The 22668-nt window shown below is 45.4% G+C and overlaps 1 protein-coding gene across 1 annotated transcript in view; it reads right to left on the bottom strand.

Annotated features, from left to right (window-relative positions):
* Positions 1 to 22668, bottom strand: part of SPAG5 (sperm associated antigen 5) — a 137204-nt gene that overhangs the window by 9873 nt on the left and 104663 nt on the right. Inside the window, exons 17-22 of the mRNA XM_073565525.1 lie at positions 16631 to 16799; positions 13753 to 13846; positions 7691 to 7771; positions 5960 to 6086; positions 3871 to 4000; positions 3580 to 3660 (exon numbers count right to left, since the gene is read on the bottom strand). Coding sequence (XP_073421626.1) covers positions 3580 to 3660; positions 3871 to 4000; positions 5960 to 6086; positions 7691 to 7771; positions 13753 to 13846; positions 16631 to 16799 — 682 coding nt within the window. The remainder of the gene's footprint in view (positions 1 to 3579; positions 3661 to 3870; positions 4001 to 5959; positions 6087 to 7690; positions 7772 to 13752; positions 13847 to 16630; positions 16800 to 22668) is intronic.

The following is a 22668-nucleotide window of genomic DNA, read 5'->3' as shown; positions in this document are numbered from 1 at the left end:
CAACAATTATGTACGGGTCCGTCATTTCCGCATGGAGTCCCTCCGGTCCATCATTGCATCCATGGAGCAGGGAGAATACCTTGCCTCCATAGACATACAGGATGCGTATCTGCACATACCAATTGCCCCCGCCCACCAAAGGTTTCTCAGGTTCGCGGTCAACCAAAACCACTACCAGTTTGTCGCCCTTCCGTTCGGACTCGCCACGGCTCCAAGAACGTTCACCAAAGTCATGGCGGCCACCATGGACGTTCTGCACTCGAGGCATTCTAGTCGTCCCGTACCTGGACGACCTCCTCATCAAGTCTCCCACTTTCAAAGACTGCGAGGTCAGTGTCTCAATCACAATAGACACACTGAGTCGCCTGGGATGGCTAGTCAACCTACAGAAATCGTCGACTATCCCAAGTCAGACTCTAACATTCCTGGGAATGTTATTCGATACCTCCAGGGGCCTGGTGCTCCTTCCCAAGGACAAGACACTGGCCAGCCGTCTGGGAGTTCGTGCACTCCTTCGCAGTCCTCCTCGATCTCTCCGGTTTGCCATGAGAGTCCTCGGCCGGATGGCAGCAGCAATAGAGGCAGTGCAATTTGCCCAGTTTCACCTCAGGGTCCTTCAACTAGCCATACTCAGATCTTGGGACAGGAATCCCTTCTCCCTCGACAGGGAGTTCAGGTTGACGTCGTCAACCAGAAGGTCCCTGGCATTGGTGGCTCAAACCAACCTCGCTTACACGAGGGAAGCCCTTTCTCTCAGGACAATGGAAGATCCTGACTACCGATGCAAGCCTGACAGGCTGGGGGGCGGTGCACCTACATCACAGGGCACAAAGCAAGTGGTCACCGAGGGAAGTGACATTGCCCATCAATATTCTGGAAATCAGGGCCATCCTCTTGGCACTGAGAGCCTTTCATCACTTGCTTGCAGCCTCGCACATACGGATACAGTCGGACAATGCCACGGCTGTGGCATACGTGAACCACCAAGGCGGGACCCGCAGCGCCCAGGCGATGAGAGAAGTGGCGCATATCCTTCGCTGGGCAGAAGACACGAGGTCGGTACTTTCTGCGGTCCACATTCCGGGTGTAGAAAACTGGGAAGCCGACTTCCTCAGCAGGCAAGGAATGGACTCGGGGGAGTGGTCTCTCCATCCCGAGATTTTTTACCAGATCTGTCAACGTTGGGGAACCCCGGAGGTGGACCTAATGGCATCCCATCTCAATACCAAGGTCCCCAATTTCATGGCCAGGACACACGACCCGCGGTCACTCGGAGCGGATGCCCTGGTCCAGGACTGGTCCGAGTTCCGACTCCTGTACATTTTTCCACCCCTCCCCCTAATCTCCAGGGTCGTGAGGAAGATCAAGCAAGAGGGAGTTCCAACCATCCTCATCGCGCCAGACTGGCCCAGACGTACATGGTACGCCGACATCGTTCAAATTACAGCAGACGTCCCCTGGCGTCTACCCGACCGTCACGACCTTCTGTCTCAAGGTCCGTTCTTCCACCAGAATTCAGGGGCTCTCAATTTGACGGCATGGCCCTTGAAACCTGGATTCTAACCCAGGCAGGTTTTTCACCGGCAGTCATTGCAACTATGATCAGAGCAAGGAAGCCTGCCTCCGCCAAGCTCTATTATCGTACCTGGAGAGCTTTCTTTTCTTGGTGCGAATCTCATGGACAAGTCCCACTCCCTTATTCCCTCCCGAAGGTACTAGGTTTTCTTCAATCGGGCCTAGACGCCAAGCTATCCTTAAGCTCGCTTAAGAGTCAGGTGTCGGCGATTTCAGTCCTTTTTCAAAAGCGCATTGCTATTAAACCGCAAGTAAGGACTTTCATCCAGGGAGTTTCCCGATTGGTTCCTCCCTACAATCGTCCGCTGGATACGTGGGACCTCAATCTGGTCCTGACAGCATTGCAAGCTCTACCCTTCGAACCTCTTAGAGGAGTTCCACTCTGTCTCAGAAAGTGGTTTTTCTAGTGGCGATCACCTCGTTACGCAGAGTGTCGGAATGGTCAGCACTTTCCTGCAGACGGCCTTTCCTAGCCTTTCACCAGGACAAGGTGGTTCTCCGCACGGTACCATCCTTCCTTCCGAAGGTTGTGTCCAACTTTCAACTTAATGAGGAGATTTCACTGCCATCCCTTTGCCCGGTTCCGGTTCATAGAGTGGAGAAGGCTCTGCATACGTTTGACCTCGTCAGAGCATTGCGGATTTACGTGTCCAGGACTGCACCTTTCCGGAAGTCTGATTCCCTCTTCATTCTTCCGGAAGGTAGTCGCAAGGGACTGCCGGCTTCCAAGGCTACCCTTGCCAAGTAGATCAAGTCCACCATACATGAGGCCTACCGACTTAACAGTTCCCCTCTTCCGGCCGGTATCACGGCACACTCTACACGGGCAGTAGGGGCCTCCTGGGCCATTCGGCATCAGGCTTTGGCACAACAAGTGTGTAAGGCGGCCACTTGGACTAGCCTACACACGTTTACGAAACACTACAGTGTTCATACCTAGTCCTCAGCGGATGCGAGCCTGGGTAGACTGGTTCTGCAGGCGGCAGTGCCCCAAATTTAGGGACCTGCTAGCACAATATTCGTCCATTGCTTCCCACCCAGGGACTGCTTTGGGACGTCCCATGGTTCTGTGTCCCCCAATGAGGCGACAGAGTAAAGGAGATTTTTGTGTACTCACCGTAAAATCTCTCTTAGCCTCTAATTGGGGGACACAGCTCCCACCCTGTTGCCCTTATGGGCCGTTGTTTACGGTTGAGTTCTCATATTGTTCTTTGAGCTCGTACATAGTAGCCTTCTTACAGGCATGGTTATGTTATTTGGTTACGTTCCTCCTAATGCTTTGGCACAAAACTGGAGAAGGCTGACGCCGTCCAGGGGTGTATACTGCAGAGGAGGAGCCAAAGTTAATCTTTTTCAGATTATGCATAGTGTCGCCTCCTAGTGGACAGCAGCATAACACCCATGGTTCTGTGTCCCCCAAGTAGAGGCTAAGAGAAAGAGATTTTACGGTGAGTACACAAAAATCTCCTTTTTGGATGAATCATACACGTGGGCCAGGACGCTATGTTTAAACTTGATTTTTTTACGACCCTACCCAGCAATGTAATCAGTTTATTGACATGAAAGCTCCGGAGAGGGTTTATTTGGTAAAGGAACCATACAGCCATATAAACCACTCCACAGAAAATAGGGAGTTTAGAAGGGTTTTCATTTGGTAAATGCTGAAAAATATCAGAACCACCAATTTTTAGCTGATGAATAAATTACAGACACAACACTGCTGATGCGAAGCTTCCTGTTGACCTGTTTAATTCTCTGCAGCATTCACGTGCTGTCTAACCAAGTGATCACTGCAGTAAATCATTGGCTCCAGCACTGACACGGAGGTAAACAGCACAAGTGCGCTGGAGTCAGTGATCGGCTGAGAAGTAACGAGACAAGAGCACAAGTGCTGGATCGACAGGGGGATCACCAGGTAAACAATGGTTATTGTCATATGGTCCCTAGTAATCATAACCTAGGCGTCATAAGACCATAGAGTGCGCGACTATACAGATTTATTACCTCTCTTTTTTTCGCCTCACTAAACTGCTGCAATATCTTCTGTTCTTGTTGATTCACAACCTCCTGGAGTTCGCTGATGCACTGCAGGAAAAAGCTTTGAATCAGACTTTATATATCAAATCACATCACATCACTGGCACAGTAAAAGTATACAGCTAATAGGATTGCAATAACTTTCAGGAGATTGCTTTTTGTAGTACACTGTTTGAAAAAACAAGTTATTCCTTAAATCAACAATAAAAAAGGGAACGTCTCCTGATGGGATAAGAGGTAAAGGATCTGCACAGTCACCTTGTGTTTCCCGTTGATTTTCTCATCCAAGAGACAGTTTTTCCTTTTCAGGTTGTCAAGCTCTTCCCGGAGGACACGGATTTCAGACGTATGATGAAAACTTTGACTCTTGATTTCTTTTAGAGATGATCTGAGAGAAAATAATTCAATAGAAAATGCCGTCAATATGTTTGAGGAATGTCAGAGAACCACATGGAGCAAGAACATGAATAGAAGTTATTACAGAAACTTGCAATTAATAAATCTGCAGATCCAAAATATGCAGATTATTATAGAGAAAACGCCAATTAAATGCTTAAAATGCTCTTAAATCAAATGCACTTTAAAGGTGTGGCAACACGATAATATGTTATCCCATATCGATAGAATACAAGATACCTTAGTGATTAATGGGGTCCAACCGCTGGAACTTCCTTGGTTCCCAAGAAATGTGTTCTGAAAAGCCAGTCTGAATGGAGTAGTAGTCAAGTATGTGTACATCTGCACCATTCATCCTCTATGACATTGCCATAGAAGACAAAATACAGAACACTTATTTCCAGTAGTCCTATAGAGAATAAATGGAGCGTAGGTGCACATGCTTGACCTCTGCTACATTCAGACGAGTCTCTTTTTTATGAATTGATGTGAATCCCAGTGGTAAGTCCCCCAGCAATTAGTATGTTATCTCCAAATCTTATTTTGTACTGCCCATTTCAAAAACAATTTGTCAGCTAGATGGGGTAGCCGGATAACTGCCTGGTGTAGACATACAGTAACTGGTTTAGACTTTAGAACTTTCTTAAAAGGACAGTAAATGTAACGTTTCACATTTCTCAGCCAACTTTTTGAAACATGAATGGAAATGAACCAATGGTATGGCCGAGTGCACACGAACAATTCAATTATTTACGTAAAAAGTAGCATAAATTACAACAGAAATTAATGCAAGTCTCTGAGGGATTATTAGGTAATCATGAAGTCGTCCAGAGCTCATTGTCCAGAGGCGCAGATTCCAGGCAATTTATTAACCTGTGTAATAGACCCTAAGAAAAGCATCATGTCCTCCCTCTCACCTAAAGATGGTATGCAGCAAACAATGAGATTTCAGGTATGCACAGTACAGAACTGTGACTGCGGCTCCGGGCAATTATACAGGCTGGAACTTCATATCCAAACAAGAACTAAAAGAAAGACAGCTCTTCAGAATATATTGAGTAAACTAGATGGAGGCCCGATGCTATTCATCGGGAGGGCGGTAATGTCACGATGGGGGCAGGCTTTGCAGCGTTGAGAATCTCTCCTCCCCATGTGCTCACCCACCTATCCACACTCTCTTTCCCCATGCGCTGACTTCTCCCGTCTGTGCTCTCTTCTTTGACCTGTCTACCCCATGTGCTATCCCCCCTTGTCTGCTGTCTCTCTCCTTCCTGTGCTGTGTTCTCCCCTCATGTGCTGTCCCGTTTGAGCTGTCTCCCCCTTATGCTCTGTCTCTCTCACCCCTGTGTCTGACCGTGTACAGAACATACCACAGCTCCTGGGCAGGGGAGGAAGCAAAAGACAATACTGACATTACAGCAGGAGATCGCAGAGGATACATTTTGTGAGGTAAAATATTGTTTAAAAACAGTCAGTGAAATATTTTACTTGACAAAATGAATACTCTGTGTTCCCCTGCTGTAATGTCAGTATTGTCTTTTGCTTCCTCCCCCGCCCAGGAGATGTGGTATGCTCCGTACACGGTCAGACACAGACTATTTTTAAAATGAACTTTTGTTCGTGGGAAAACCCCTTTAATGTGACCGGCTTCCTCTGCCTGTAGACACATCGCGCATCTGCCGCCGGGATCAGCCGAATGGTTCACTGCGCCTGCGCGGAATTCGCAGGTGCAGTAAATCAGACCCATCACCTGGGTGTCCCAATATGGCGGTTGGTGAACTTCCTCCGCTTGGAATTCTGGGATCCGGAGACATCTGGACAGAACAGGAAATGAAAACATTACATGGCAATTATTATATATTGAGTAAATATCTTTGAGACTTGGCACCCTGAAATGAAATAACTTAGTGCTGCTCCATTATTATTATTACACGTTGTCATTTTTGCTCACATTTCTGTTTTGAAGTCTTCAATAATTTGCTCTTTTTCCTCCATGAAATTGGATAAAGTGGTGATGAAATCTGTAAAAATTCGACTCAACTCACGTACTAGATCTGGTAGATTTTTCTGTTGTGAATCTGCAACTCAAATCAAATTTCTATTATTTATGTAATTTGGAAAAAATGCAATCACAAAACAATTGACATATACAGCTTTGGCTTAAAGGGAACCTATCATGTTGAGAAATGCCATTTACTCCAGATACAGGGTTAATCCGCAGGTAAATTGCATTAAAATCTTGCCTGACTGCCTCAGTGGAGCAGCGGCTACTGGGGGAAAATGAAGTTACATCTTCCCTGCAGCCTCTTACTTCCAAGTCAGCAGAGTTGATACAGTCACTATACAGTGAGTGTGCTGCAATCACTCCGGGCACTTTGATCCACAGCATACACTGAGCACACATGCTACACAGTAGGCTGTCAATAAAAGTGGAGAGGAGTGATAAGTGTGCTCACTGTATAGCGTCTGTGGTGAGGTATGATAGACTCCACCAGCTCTAAAGGCCCCGTCACACATAGCGACTCACCAGCGATCCCGAAAACGATATCAACGTGTCAGGTTCGCTGGTGAGTCGCTACATGATCGTTGGTGAGCTGTCAAACAGACAGCTTCACCAGCGATCAGCACCAGCGACGGCGAGCGCGTGGCGTCGCTGTGTACCTTAGTTGTCAGCGCGCTGATGCAGGGAGCTGGTAACTAAGGTACACATCGGGTATCTAAGGGACATGCGTCACTTAGAAACCCGATGTGTATCTTAGTTACCAGCTGATCGCTGGTCTCCCGCCTGTCACACGCAGTGATGCGCGATGGCCAGCGGAGACCAGCGATCAAAGAAATGTCCAGGGCTTTCCAAGAGCGATCAGCGATACCGGCAGGGGGACCGGTCGCTGATCGTTGTCACACACAGCGATCTCGCTGGTGAGATCGCTGTTGTGTCACAAAACTTGTGACTCAGCAGCGATCTCACTAGCGAGATCGCTATGTGTGACGGGGCCCTAAGACATAGGGCATCAATGATCAAGTGAACGCCCCTGGCAAGCTGGGGTGACCCACACTTCAGGGAAACTACCACGTGTTGGGAGAAGCCTGGGAGAAAGACCTGACCCACTCAGGGCACATTCAGGTCCCGAGGGGAATCCACGGAATCCTGAGCAGGCGGTTGAGCACAGAGGAAGCCCGGATGACAGCATAGCATACTACTGTCACTGTACGAACACATGAAATAAGTAGCCAGTGTGACAAGGGCTATGTTGAGGGAGTTTCCAGGAAGAAGGCATTGGTACTTGGCAAAAAGTGAAAATAGGCAGAGTAGAGCTCTTACCGATAGTTGAGAGGCTGGTAAACAGTGACAAGGAAACAAAACATGGGAGAAAATAGCGTGAAAAGCAGGAAAAAGTATACCTGCTCTCCAAACCTCCCTTGAACCAAGTCAGGGAGGGTCTGGAGGGGATAGCAAGACACTAAGGGCACTGATTTAAAGTTGTAGCCTTGAGTAGAATTAAGTAGTGGCTTCGATTAGTTGGCACCCAGCGCAGTGGCTGGAAAAAAGCAGCTCCACTCAGAAGGTGCAGGGATGACCCCTGGGCCACTGAAGATCCCTGGAATCTCTGGTTAAAATACTTCATTTTCTTAAATCAATCAACTGGTAAACCACTTAGGTAACATATGATTTAGGACTTACCAGTAGATGAGGTGGTTACTGGGAGAACTACAGTGAATGCACTGGTTTTACTCCAGATGCCCTCTCTTTGGGCTTTAGAGTCTGGAAGTTTAAAAAAAAAAAAAAAAAAATGGTTTTAAACTTTATATGTATTAACATATACAGAAAATCATGGTGCACAGATAGGACCCAGAACACAATGAGCAAATATGAAAACAGGCAATGCCACCTGTAGAGTAAGCTCGAAAAAGAACATATTATTCGATACGCGTTGCTGTGTCTTTCCGCTATGATGGGGCATGTCCATTTATCCTTGTTCTTATGCCTTGACTAAATTTTTGTATAGTTGGAAACTGGAAACTTTTTCATTATTGAGAGTAAGTCGGTAATCTTCCATAGGGTGTCTGACACTGTTCTACCACAAGAGAACCAGCGCAGATATACACCAACCTGACAATCCTACCTTGGATGCCAGCTACTCCTGCCTTGATGCACAATGAATGCCACACAATTCACCCTTTGAACATGTTTCCAAAGTGATGGGTGCCACAAATAGACAAGGAAATCAGTCTAATTCATTGTGAAGGATTGAGATACGGAACTAAACATTAGTACAAGAGAGTCCACAATAAGTGTTTGTAGCGGTTTTGCAAAAAGAAAATGGTAAGAAACATAATGCTTCCTTCTTGCAGCACTGAAGTCCAGAGAGATTGCCAATTTACTCTGGGATGACCATATGACCCTCCTGCTTTGCATATGATGGGTAAGAATGAGGTTTATACATACTGAATATGGAATATATTTTGACTATGCACTAATACTTTTTTACTTGGTGCAAGGTGTTGTAGTAAATGACGTATGGCACCAGCCTGATGTTGCACCAGCACAATAATCATGGCTACATCTCAGCAATAGCTGTATCTTTATAAAAGTGGACCACATCAGATATTGTGAGTGTGATAATCATATCACTTTGCTGATTTTCTTAATATTGTATAATAAAGATGTAGTTTTATTATTAGGATACCATGGCTCTTCTATTGGTGGTGTGGTATGATATAAAATGTCCTTATCGAGATTACCTACTTTATTATTAATTGAAGAATTTTTTTACACAGTATGCGTCTATTCCCCACAGTTAAATGGTGACCGATAAACACAGTATTAATTTCTTTACCACTTCAAAGGGGGACCCAGGAAGCCATGGTGTATGCTGCTGCCACTAGGAGGTTGACACTAGGCCAAAAAAGCTAGCTCCTCCCCAGCAGCATATACCCACCGATTGGCAGGAAGCTCATCAGTTTTAGCTTAGTGTCAGTAGGAGGTGGACACAGGCTGCTCTCAGCCCCATTTCTACCTTTAGGTTTTGTTGTTTTTTTATTAATGATCTCTCTTTTTCAGGTACAGCTTGTGATTCTGGGTGACAGAAAGTAATTGATCACCCCACTGTCCCCCCTAGAGATCGGGAGCACAGTGTAGGATTGTGTCACTACTGTCCCCTCTCGTGTCTACCAGGCAGGACCCAATGCCTCCTAACACATCAAGAGTGCTTGGGGCATCCGCATGGAAGAAGATGCGGACTGGTCCTTGTCATTACACCCTAGCCCGCTCATTACAGAGACAGACGTGCAGGGTGGGAAGACGGTAGCCGCCCGACATACAGCCCCGGGACCAGGTACTCTCCAGCCGCCCCTCACTCAGGAACATCTGATGACAGTCTTCATTATCGTGCTGTGAAGATGGATTCCGGGGACTTCAGGACAGGTAAAATAAGTCCCGGGAAAATAGGAGGGAGGCTCCCCTTAAACAAAATTGTGATATGGTATTTTTTACGTAAAATTGTGATGCAGTTATAGCTCAACCGCAGCCCCTCGCCACCCTGCTCTCCCGAAGGGCGGTTTTCTAAATTTAGTCCCTGGCTGGTTCCGGGGCCTGTCAATAAGCCCTGAAAGGCAGTGGACGTATCTTATATCGGCCAAACCTGGTGACAAGTTCCCTTTAAAACACCTGTGTCTCTAATTCAATGAGTCCGATGCGTCATCTACCACATACCTAATGGTCGATTGCAGCAGTGGTCCATGTCTCATGCCCACTATCCAGTGAGTCAGACGTACCATTTACCATGCACCATCTAGTGACTCAGATGCACCACCGGTCATATTCCTCATGTCGTTTGCAGCGGTGGTCCACGTTTCCTGCCGACTATCCAGTGAGTCAGATGCACCATCTACCATGTACCACATAGCTAATCGCAGCAGCAAATGTAAGTGCTCTCGCCGCTATCCAGTATGTCAGTCACACCATCTATCACGTACCATATGACTGCTTGCAGCAGTGGTCCAAATGCTCTGCCCGCTAACCAGCGAGTCAGACTCCTTATCTGCCATTTAACCCAATCCTGATTACGGTTACGACCCAGAGACCTTGTCCTCCATCCAGTGAATACAATTAGCCAAGAATTATCCAACAGGTCAGGACCTCCATCTACAGTTAACCACACTGCTGTCCGCAATGCAGTTCAGTTGCGCTACCCACTAGCCAGTAGTTAGACCCAACATGACTAATAGCAGCGTTTCTAGTGCCCTGTCCACTATCCAGTGAGTCAGGTCCTACTTTTACAATGATCCCTATGGCTGATCGTTGTGCAGTTCAAGGGGTCTAGTGAGATCTCAGTTCTATGTCTGTTTCCGTACTTACTTCTTTCTTACTGAAATTGGATAGCACTTTGTCCTTCTCAAGCTGCAGCCAAGAGCATGAGAGCCTCGTCAGCCTTGGATTCGATGTCCGAACATCACGTAAACAACTTGTCTTCTCCGGCAAAGATTGTATCCTTTTCAGTATTTAATCTTGTGCTTTCTCCCTCTCGGTGATTAAATTACAATTTTCGGGGCCAGTGCTGTCTAAACCAGACAGCCCATTCCAACTTAGGGAATCCCTGGCAATGACACACCCTGCGAGTCACAGGGTCAGCACTCGTGCCCAACTGGTCGCGTCAGTGACACTGTCTCTTCGCCTTTTCTGTTTCCTGAGCCAGGCATTCGATGGAGCTCCTCCTTCGAATGGTAAGACCTCACTGTTTATACTTCCTTTTTGGGAATTTTCTTACATCAAGGTAAGCGGATACACATGTAAGGATTCTTACCCACTTCCTTACCAAGATGGTCTGAATCGATCCAGAGCTACCAAGATACCTCAAGTTATCAGTACTAATTTCCTTAAACTGGACCAGTTGTTTTCAAAGCAATTTAGAGTCCACATCAGCATCGTCCTTTTTCAGCATTCACGTGTTTTTTCTGGCTTTCTGCGCCACACTGTCGTTCTTTGGCAGCAGGATTCTGAGTTCAGATATTGCCATGGACTCCTCTCAAAGGAGTTTGGAGCTCTTTTCTCATGATTGCACTCTGGTCACCTCTCCCATCTTGGTTGGGTTTATCAACACCCCAAAATAGTCTCTGGTCCCGGTCCAACATATCGATTTTTATGGGAATGCTGTTTGACACAGCATGATCAATGAGTTTTTTTTATCTACTCAAGGAAAAACACTCAATCTTTCTCCCTCAGAGGCACATTTACACGTTCACTCCGCTTCTGCATAAGTGTCCTAGGTAAGATGGTTGCGTCAATGGAAGCAGTTTCATTTGCCTACTTTCATACGTGTCTTTTTCAATTTTTTTTTTATCTGCCATCAAGATGGGACTGGCCGAATCACTCCCTTCATCGACTAATCATGCCCCTCTCCAGACAAATAAGTCTCTAGACTGGTGGACTTGTTCTCCTCTAGTCAATTGCTGAAAATCTTTCCCACACAATGTCGGAAGATCGCTACTACAGAAGCCAATCTTCTCAATTGGGAAGCAGATTTTCAGAACTTAACAGTCCAGGACCAATGGACCACCCAGGAATCATCTCTTACCATCAACATTCTGGATTTTGGGTCCCTCGCTCTTGCTCTACTTTTCTTGCAAAACCCTATTCTCTACCATTAGTTTTGGGTCCAAACCAACAGTGCCACAGCGGTGACAGATGAACCTTCAAGAATGGACTCTAAGTCTCAAGATTCTTCATGCGGTCTCCAGATCACACGTCACGCAAGCAATCGACACTGACGCTTTGGTAATTCCTAGGCCTCAGATCTCCCTCCCGTACCTGTTACCTCCCTTAACACTGATCTCTAGGGTGGTCTAGAGGATCAAGACTGAGGGACTGCCCATCATTCTCATTGCCCAAGAAGACTCGGGTACGCAGAAGTAATCAACGTCCTCACGGGCACTCCGCAGAAACTCCAGGATCTTCTCTCGCAAAGTTCTCTATTCCACCCGAATTCTCCATCACTCTATTTAACGGCATGACTAATACCATGTTTCTGAAATCAGACGATTTCTCCAATCAAGTTATCCAGACCATGTTTAGAGCTATGAACATCATACAGGGAGCAGGGAAGGGATTAGTGGTGCCTCACCGGAATCCGGATGAACACTGGTGCCAGGAATAAGTGGCTGGATACAGCTCATTAACAATAGCAAAGGAAGGAAAAAAGGGGCGTTTAGGGGCTGCGTCCCCACATGATGTTTTATTTTTGACATGGTAATATAGTATTGAAGATTTTAATGAAGAGACGCCTGGTGCTGGAACCTTTTTTCCTTCCTTTGCTCAGAACTATGAAGCCTTCCTTTTCTTTAATTTCCCACCGTTAGTGGAAAATCTTTTTCCGCTGGTGTGTAACTAGTCAGACCTCTCCAAGGGTCTTTCATCTGTTTTTTCATTTTCATTTTGTCGTTATTTCATTTGGGTCTGAGATTTGGCCTGACCTTCAGTTTTCTCAAGAGACAGGTGTCTGCTTTTTCCATCCCTTTTCGAAAGATTATAGCGTCTCACCTGCAGATCAAGACCTTTCTGTTCCCTCCTACAAGCCTTCGGTAACACCTTGGGATCTCATTTTAGTACTCAATGTTCTTCAAGAATCAACATTCAAACCTCTACGAGACATCTTAAGCCTACCGACTAATGGACAGATCGCATCCATTTAAGGTCACCGTGCATTCCTCTCACTCAGTGGGGCCTCCTCTGTCACAGGTCTCGTAGATTTGTTAGACTGCTATATGGTCTTCCTGTCATACCTTTGCTAAGTTTTACAAGGATCACATGTAGGCTTAAGTCTTATGCGCATCTCTGTAGAAAGGTCCTGCAAGCAGCAGTGACCCCAGCTCTGATTTAACGGTACTATCTTTACCCACCCTTGGGACTGCTTTAGGACATCCCATGGTTACCTGTGTCCCCCAATGAAGCGATAGAGAAATGAAGATTTTGGGTACCTACCGAGCTAACTTTTTTGAATAGTGTCAACCTCCTAGTTGCAGCCGCATACACCATGGTTTCCTGTGTCCCCCAATGAAGTCTCCGAGAAAGAGATGTTACGGTAGGTACCCAAATCTTAATTTTTAAATGTTATTCATAGATTGTCAGTTCATAAACATACCCTGAGCTGGCCATGGACAACACCCACAATATTTATACAACTAAATCTTGGAGGATCGGTGCTGCGTGGCGTGTAAAACTGGAGTAATCATCAAGGCTCCAAACACATATTTTCTATAAGGTTTCAATTGTAGAGTGACTGATAGCGAGAAGAGTGCAGAAACATAAGCTACTCTAGAAAACAGGATCTGTCGCATCTGCCTCACAGCAGTCAGTGTTCCGGTAAAGCTGGCAGCCATGAGGTCAGTGGAAAGAGTCTAACGCGTGAGGCAGCCTTGATAACAGGTGTCCATTAGAATTTATAAGCATCTTACTGAGATGATCTGGTGAAAAAAACAGGAAGAGTAAAAGAAAAAGTGCCCAGAACAGTATCTGCTCCCCTCACAGTACAGAGCACGTGAGCCAGCCTCCGAACCTTTCTAATGTCAGCATTGACAGGTGTGATCGGTATTTAGGCCTTTAAAACACCAGAAAGAAACAGCTCTGGTAGCTGTCCATGAAGTTATATCACTTTATGCATTGATCAATACTTATGATTCAAGGAGCAGTAATGTCCTGGAGTCCAGAGACTACTGGGATGCTGCACTACATTAATATTCACTTCTGACCTGCTGCATTGACATTTGTAGTCGGCTCTTCTTCATACTTCGATTGTACAAGACTCCGACCAGGTGTTTGTGTCCCAGGTAAGTGCTCCATTGCCTACAAGAAGATATTACCACCATATTATACAACCAGAATTCAACATTGGGGAGAAGTGTAGAAATGTTACATTCACAAATATAATTACTCTACATCCTATAGGTCTCATGGTCAATAACACCAATATAACTGGTCATTGGATGCATAGCAACGAATAAGAGAGCACCTTTAATTTCTTAGAAAGGATTTTTCTCACAACTTTGACCACCCACAATTACTAAGAATGAGTCCCACATTATCCTCATTTTGAGTGGGTATTGTATAGAGCGGCATCATAGCACATGAGCATAGTTGCTCCATTCATGTCTCTGGGAATGACAAAGATAATCCTGTGCTGTACTCAGCTACCGCCATTAGATCCATAGACACTGAATAGAGACAGATGTCATGCGTTACCATGTCACTGTATTCATTCATACGCAAAGAGATAACGAACAGGATCTGGACCTCCACTCCCGTTACTAGTAGAGGTTCCATATTTATCATCTATCTTATGGTGGAGGGACAGCCCCTCCTTAATTACTATATCACCCCATGTAAAAGAATATAGCCTGTACCTGCCGCCGGCACAGTTCCAGCGATATGTCAAGTCTCCCAGGGCTTGCATGACATTGTTTTGTCACGTGAGCCCTGCAGCCAGTTAGCAACCGCTAATTGGTCACTTCACTGTTGCTTCTTTCTGATAAAACTGATATCCAGCAGATGAGATAGCAGCAGAAGTTCTGACTTCCTCCAGATGGAAATTTTATCTGTAGGAAGTGAGCATTAAGGCTGTGTGCACACGATGCAGATTTGCAGCGGATCCGCTGTGGATTTTACCGCGCAGAAACGTTGCATATCCGCATTGTGATGTACAGTATCCTTAAAATCAATGAAAAAACCGCTGTGCAGACGCTGCGGATTTTTCCTGCGGTACAAAATCCGTAGCATGTTACTTCTTTTGTGCGGTTTTCCATCTCCCCTGTCACCAAATCCGCAGGGGGAAAACCGCAGTGGAAAACCGCACAAAAACCACAAGAAAGCAGCATGAAAAATGGAAGAAATCCACAGGAAAAACGCAGGTCATTTGACCTGCAGATTTCTTCCATTCTGCGCGGAAAAATCCGCAGGGCTAAAAAGTCCGTCTGCACTCAGCCTTAGTGTGCCATTGGCAGATGCTGTTTGGCAGCAGAGATCACATGACCATATTATGAGAGCACTGCCGCAAAAATTGCTGGAAAGGTGCCAGGCAAAAGAGAGGAGTACAGGCTGTTTTTATTTTACATGGAGGAATATAGTAATCAAGAAAGGGTTGCCCTAACAGTGGACAACCACTTTAAAGCTATAACAGTTTCCTTATAGTATTCACATGCTACTATTTAATAAAGGTGTTATTCAGGATTAAAAAAAACCATGGATGCCTTTCTTGAAAAGGAGTCTGTCACAAGCCTTTTGCCATCAATCTCAGAGAAGAATAATGAAGAGACATAGAATCTGATTGCAGCAATATATCACTTACTAGGCTGCTTGCTGCTCTAATAAAAATCAATATTTTATCAGCAGGTGTCGTACTTTGACTGTTCGTGATAGGGACTTTCCAGGGCCTCTTTCCCTAGGACTGGGGCACTAACTATCCCTGCTCCCAAAGGTACCTGTAAAGGTAAGGAGGTTTGGGCAACCAGCCTTACTGTTCTCCTGTTATTCCCTAAGTGACAGAAATGCTAGAGTATCAAGATGTAAGCAAGATGTAAGACACACAGGGATAACAGAAAGCAACAAACATACAAACACTCCCCAAAGGTAGAGAGGTATATAAGGAAGGATAGGAATGTAGCAACCAAATGGGAATAGGACAATGAGGAAAGCATACACCCTAAAACAGCACACAACAATCTCCAGTAGCAATAATGATCTCCAAATCAGCACAGCTTCTCAACGGAGCTAGGAAGAAAAGGCTTCAATGGCAAGGAAAAGAAGGACTGTCCAGGTTTTATAGGGAGAGGTAATCACCAGATCAGAAGCAGCTGAAATGGAGCTGCATGTTTCTGACCAGCATAGAAAGGGTCGTTAACATCTTCAACAGCAAAGGAAACCAAATCCATTTAATAAGGGACACAAACACACCAGCTAAATGAAAGATATGCAATTCACAATACGCAGTGATCTTCTAACCCCAGATCTACCAGAAGGATGTGACAAACTTGTGACAGCAGGAGATTTGTCTCTAGAAGACTAGTAAATCTGCTGTCATGTAGTCCTCCATATTCATGAGCTCTGTGTAACCCAGTCGCCTTCACTGACTGGCATATTCTGCCTATGCACGGAGTACACAAAAATCTGTCAGCGGTATGGGCGGAGTTACACAGAGCTCAACATTTAGAGAGCTGGTAGATCTGCAGTAAATAAAACTATGAGTTTATCAAAACTGCAGCAGGCAGCCCAGTAAGTGACACATTGATGGAATCAGGGTCTCTGCCCCTACATCTAGCGCCTCTCTTCTCCAAGATGGAGTAACAAAAACCTGGGGACAGATTCCCTTTAAAACTGTATCACACCTGTGCAAAAGGTTACATTTGTTATTACAACTTAGCTTTATTCATGTTAATGTGGTTGAACACCAATACTCCATACATCTTACACTGGTTTTGGAAAACAGTTTTTGGAAGTCTATTCAACTTCTTGAATTATTAGCTATAAATCACAGGGCGCTGCTTTTGTACAGTACATTCCTCAAATTCGTCTTCATTTTTTTAATATGCTTACTTTTAGTAAATTACATAAATTGATAAAAAGGAGATTTCATACCTTGTTTTTTTCAGATTCTTTCAGATTCTCGACCAGTTCCAGCATGTGCGACTTGATTACGGACACTTCTGCTGAGGAGTCCGACATTTCTTTGCACAGTGTTGAGATCTTGCCCTGAGCTTCCCCCTGAGAGTGAGACAGCTTCTCTCGTAAGTCACTTAGTTCTTTCCTGCAAGTAAAGCACAGATGAATTTCTACAGTTAAGGCTGTGTGCACACGATGCAGATTTGCTGCGGTTCCACAGCGGATTTTACCGCGCAGAAACGTTGCATTTCTGCATTGTGATGTACAGTAGCCTTAAAAGCAATGGAAAAAAAAAAAACGCTGTGCAGACACTGCGGATTTTTCCGCGGTACAAAATCCGCAGCATGTTACTTCTTTTGTGCGGTTTTCCATCTCCCCTGTCACCAAATCCGCAGGGGGAAAACCGCGATGGAAAACCGCACAAAAAACGCATGAAAAATGGAAGAAATCCGCTGGAAAAATGCAGGTCATTTGACCTGCGGATTTCTTCCATTCTGCGCGGAAAAATCCGCAGGGCCAAAAAGTACGTCTGCACACAGCCTAAATGAACAGTTTGTAAACTATTACATTTTATTTATTGTTTGGGATTTTAAACAGCTGGCAACTTAGCAAAGGGTACAGCCTTGAAAAAAAAAAAAAAAAAAAGAGACCATCCTGCCCAGAACCCTCACACAAAACATTATTCCATTCAAAATCTTTCTACCCACACAAATCTGTGGAGATTGTGCAAGTCGAGGATTAGTCTGACCAGGCCATCCTTCTTTGAAACTTTCCACATCTGGAATGAGGACAATGAATGCTTGTAGCTGAAGGTTGTGGATGGCTCATGCTCGGAAGAGGGCGAAAGTTCGAGGTCGAGCCAACAGAGTGGAATAAATGAAAGAATCTGTTTGGAGGTAGAAATTCATAGTAAATCTTGGAAACCCAGAGATACCACATCCTTGACTGATGAGTCGCTCATATGAGCCAACCCGATGTCACTGAAGGAGAAAAGAAATATCCCCACCCAAGAAGGTGATACAAGTGCGGGAAGACCTTCATGTAGTGGAGGATCTGAAAGTGAAGATCTTTGTGGGATTGGGATGCGTGTGCCACAAGGTTTAGGCTTGAACAAGGGCTTCCTGGAGGGTAGAGAGGACTTTATGGCCTCTGCATTAAGAGGGGTCAAGAAATGAGTGAAACTTCTAGGCAGGTCTAGATGGCAGAGTGCATCTAACGTTTTTATGGAAGCAGAGCACTCTAGCCTCCAAGTGGCCTCCTTGATTATCTTCTCAGCATTTTCGAAAAGAGTCCATCCCCTATGTAAGAGCTTTTTTGGATGAAGGGTCAGCGGATCAGATTCTACGTCAAGTGAAGCCTTGAACAGACCCAGAATTGACTTGAACGTGAGCTGGAAGTTGAGCTCTCACAAGAGAAAGCTCACAAAAGAATTTTGAGACGTGCTGCAATTGAAAAGGGTGAACAAGAAAATCCTTCTGAAGAGCCCCGGATAATAACATCTGTCACAAGCTTTTTGTCACTAATCTGAGAGAAGTATAATGAAGAGACAGACTCTGATTGTAGTAATATATCACTTATGGGGCTGCTTGCTGTTCTAATAAAAATCACAATTTTATAATCAGGTGTCACACTGCGACTGTTTGTGATAGGGAAAGGGGCCCTGAACTGTTCTTAGGACTGGGGCCCTAGGATATGCCTAGCCCAGGTCATATATCCCTTGCTGACGCAGGACTCCGTACAGCAAGGAGATAGCACTAAGCCTGCTGTCGAAATGGTGGCTTTTGAGAGGGAGTTAATCAAAATCTAGGGTTTAGTCCTGATGAAGAGGTCCTTAGTTGACCTCGAAACGCGTTGACTTTGTAAACCTGTTAAAATAAAGATTTCAAGGAAATTATTCGCTGGTCAAATTTTATGAGCAGCATATCAAGTGACACTTCACCCGGATATGTTTTCTACAAAAAGAAAGAGCCTGTCAAAAGTCAAGCAAAGCAGGAAACTATCCGAGTGCTTTTATTTGTCAAGATCATCTTCATGAGGGAGAAAAGTGGCCCGTTTCTGGTAACGCCACTAAAAATGAACCAGTTTCCTGGTAAGAAGGAGGCAGTTCATCTTTGACTTGGACGGTGTCCCTCACAGCTCGAGTAAAATCCTGAATGGACAAAGTTAGCTTACCAGGGGGAGAAGCATTACCATCCACTATGGCTTTCTTCCGGAAGTCATCCGGGGAGGGATAAAAATATCTATGCGAAGAGGTCTTAGAGGTCTGAGAGCGTCTGTGGAAAGTGTGTGTGTAGGGGGGAGTCTGCAATTTCGACATCTGAGGAACCTGTGGGATCCAGTTATCCAGTTGGGCAATTGAACACAGACTAGAAAGTCGAGCTGGCAAGAGCTCCAGAGAATGAACATTAGGTTTGGAGAAGATGGCAAAATTACGTAAGGGCCTGGGTCAAAGGCATGACCCATTTGGGGGGCTCAAGTCCTGTTGGAGATCCAAGAGGTCCTAGTAAAGAGGAGAGTTAAGGCACTGGGTACAGAGGGAGACTGGCTGACCATATGGAATTCATTTGTGACAGCATGAACAAACAATAAGTAACCAGTGCAACTGGGGGCTAACTGGTGAGAAGGGCAGGTACTGCACTGTGGCAGCAATCTTGTGGCACCGATGATCAGCGATGTATGACGTCCGCAGAGAGGTACACTACTATGAAGAGCAGTGTGTCCTCCCGGGGATAGTCAATATAAAGTAAAGCATACCCACACCACCTGGAAAAAATAAAAAATTAAGGCTGGTTTCACACTAGCGTTTTATCGCGCAGCGCATCGTGCGCACGTGCAATGTTCCCCTATCTTTAACATGGTGATCGCAGGGTCTTGCGATTGTACGCGATCATCAGCGTTTAGCGTGCGCATTTTACAGGTGTGCGCCCAGACGCGCCGTACGCTACATGTTGCATTTTTTGTTCCGCCTACATCGTTAAAAAAATCGCGCGCACACGTGTGCGCCCAAAAATAGCATTACAGTTTATGTGGTCGCTGACGTGCGCTTGGCTGCGTGCACGTCAGCGCCTTGTGCGCGCACGCAATTTGAGTAAACAATGTCTAGACACTTGTTGAAAACTCCCCCTAAACAAGCAAAATTGTTTGGGAGGAGTGTAGATAAAAGGTGTCTTCAGGGTCACACAATTAGTCTACAGACAGCCTTGCAGAGACCAGACAAGCACCTCCAAGAGCCTTCCACCTGTGGATTCAAGCTTCAGGAGCCAAAATGTGAGTATTCTACAACATAATGGTTGTGTGTCCTGTACAATTTTATAATGTACTAATGTATTTTTTGTTTACATTTCAGCATGTCTTCTTCTGGATCACTGTATTCGCCATCTCGGCAAGAACTGGCCCAAGCTGATCGTGAGGTGAGGATGTTGCTGCCTTTGGGCAAGTTTAGCTGCCTCTAGAAATGTGTTTTGTTTTTTTTCTTTACAGACATCGGACACGGGCAGTGAAGATGAAGTGCAGGAGCAGTCTGAGTGGGAGCGGTCTGAGCGGGAGCAGCGTAGTCAAGTCGTGGCGAGGAGACGCAATGTTAGTATATAATGTGTCTTTTTCTGTCTTTATTTTCATCTTTTATCTTGCTTCTTCTGTTTCTTTTTGTATCTTTTTCATTCTCCAAAATTCCAAACATTCTAATATTTTTTTTTTCTAGGTTCCACAACGGGATGACGAAGAAGTAGTATACATCGACAACGAGCACCTGATCCACCTTGTTGAGGAGCATATCCCGTTGTGGGACAGCCATGACCAGCAGTACAAAGACACAGTGGTGACCCGGCAGGCTCTGGAATGAGGTGGCCGCAGCGATGATGGATGGCTGGGACAGCGCCTCTATGAGTTCAAAAAGGGAGATCAGTAAGTATAAAGATGCTCTGTGATACTGCATTGATTTTTATTCCAGATGGTGCTGATGTGTTTTTTGCAAGATATATGCTTGCATTAAACACAACAATGCCTTGTGGAAAACAGTGATTGATTTTTGTATTCAACTGCTGCCTTGATTTCTGGTCCTGATGGTGCTGTTGTGTTTTTGGCAAGATATATTCTTGCATCAAACACAACAATGCCTTGTGGAAAACAGTGATTGATTTTTGTATTCAACTGCTGGCTTGATTTCCGGTTCTGATGGTGTTGTTGTGCTTTTGGCAAGATATATTCTTGCATGAAACACAACAATGCCTTGTGGAAAACAGTGATTGTTTTTTTTTATTCAACTGCTGCCTTGATTTCTGGTCCTGATGGTGCTGTTGTGTTTTTGGCAAGATATATTCTTGCATTAAACACAACAATGCCTTGTGGAAAACAGTGATTGCTTTTTTGGCTATGTGCCCACGTAGCGTTTTAAATCGGACTCCTTCCCAGAAAACGCGCGTTTTTTCCAGCGCGATTTTACCGCGATTATGTTCGCGATTTTCGCGTGCGAAATTCAAGCACTTTCCAAGCGATTTGAAGCATCGCTTGGAAAGTGATTGACAGGTTGGTCACACTCGTCAAACATAGTGTTTGACAAGTGTGACCAGCTTTTTACTATTGAGGCCGCCTATGCGGCATCAATAGTAAAAGATAGAATGTTAAAAATGATAAAAAAATAAAAAAATCGGGGTATATTTACCTTCCGATGTCCTGAGCAGTCTCAGCGACGCTCCCGTTCCCAGCGATGCCTTGCGAGACCTGTGATGACGTTGGTCTCACGTTGCTATAGTGATCTCACAAAACCGCTAGAGTAACGCGAGACTACGTCATCACAGGTCCTTGCCGCAAGGCATTACTGGGAACGCTGAGGCCCGGGAAGGTTGCGCGTGACGTCGGAAGGTAAATATACCCCGATTTATTTATTTTTTTTTTACAGGGGTATGGTACCCAGGGCCTGGAGGACAGTCTCCTCTCCTCCACACCGTGGGTACCATCTGCACATGAGTCGCTTAACTTTGCGCATGGTGGGCATAGCCACATGCGGGAAGTAAGCGGTTCTCATGCATTCCTATGGGTGCGGAATCGCGGCAATTTTTTGCGATTCCGCAAAAAGAATGCGCATGCTGCGTTTTTTTTCCGCGATGCGATTCCGACGCGGAAAAAAGCGCAGCATTAGCACAGCATGTGCGGAATGCCATAGAAATACATGGGGTGCATTCTGTACGAGTTTTTTTAAACGTTTTCGCGCCGAAAATCGCAGCAAAAACGCTTAAAAATCGCATTGTGGGCACACAGCCTTAAACTGCTGTCTTGATCCTGTTTTCACTCTTGCTCCAGAGGATACTGTTGTTTTGGCTGCTACATATATTCTAGCAGGAAACATAACAGTGTCCTCAGGATCAACAGTGACTGCATTGTGTCTATAATAAATTTGTACTGCAGCATTGACTGTTTGCAAAGTTCTATCAGGTGTGTGTGTGCTGATAATTAAGTTGCCTTAAGTGCATTTTCCAATTTTTTTTTTCCCCAACAGTGAACAAAATCTGCACACGTTGGCGCTCGATGAAGGACTGTTTCAACACTGATGTTCGTGCTGAGGGACAGGTTCGGAGTGGTTCAGCAGCAAGGCGCAGAAGAAAGTACCGCTATTATCGAGAGTTGGCTTTCCTGAGACCGGTCCTTGCCAGCAGAGCGCAAGTCTTTTTTTTTTTATTTTGGTTTGTTATTACTATGTGCTTTTCAATTCCACAGGTGATGCTTCTTGTAAATGCATGATACTAATGTTTTCCCTTTCTTTCCACAGCACTTGGAGCAGCACTCTGCAACCTGTCCCGGGAGCGGTTCTTCATCGATCGACCTCGGACCCGTCCCAGCCATCCGACAGCCAGGAAGCATCTTGCAGGTCAGCAACACAGACAGCTGGTGACCAGGAAGCTGGTCCATCAGGTGTTCCCCTGTCCCAGGTCTCTGTCACTGGTTATGCGGGCACTACCCGCCAGCGGCAGAGGGCCTCGGACAGGCCTGTCGTGCCCGAGTTCATGCTCTTGAGCGAG

Source organism: Dendrobates tinctorius, unplaced genomic scaffold (genome assembly GCF_039654945.1).
Source record: "Dendrobates tinctorius isolate UK_male_01 unplaced genomic scaffold, ASM3965494v1 ptg000016l, whole genome shotgun sequence".
Lineage (NCBI taxonomy): Eukaryota > Metazoa > Chordata > Amphibia > Anura > Dendrobatidae > Dendrobates > Dendrobates tinctorius.
Note: the sequence above shows the minus strand (reverse complement) of the source record. Positions and strands in the feature narration are given on the sequence as shown.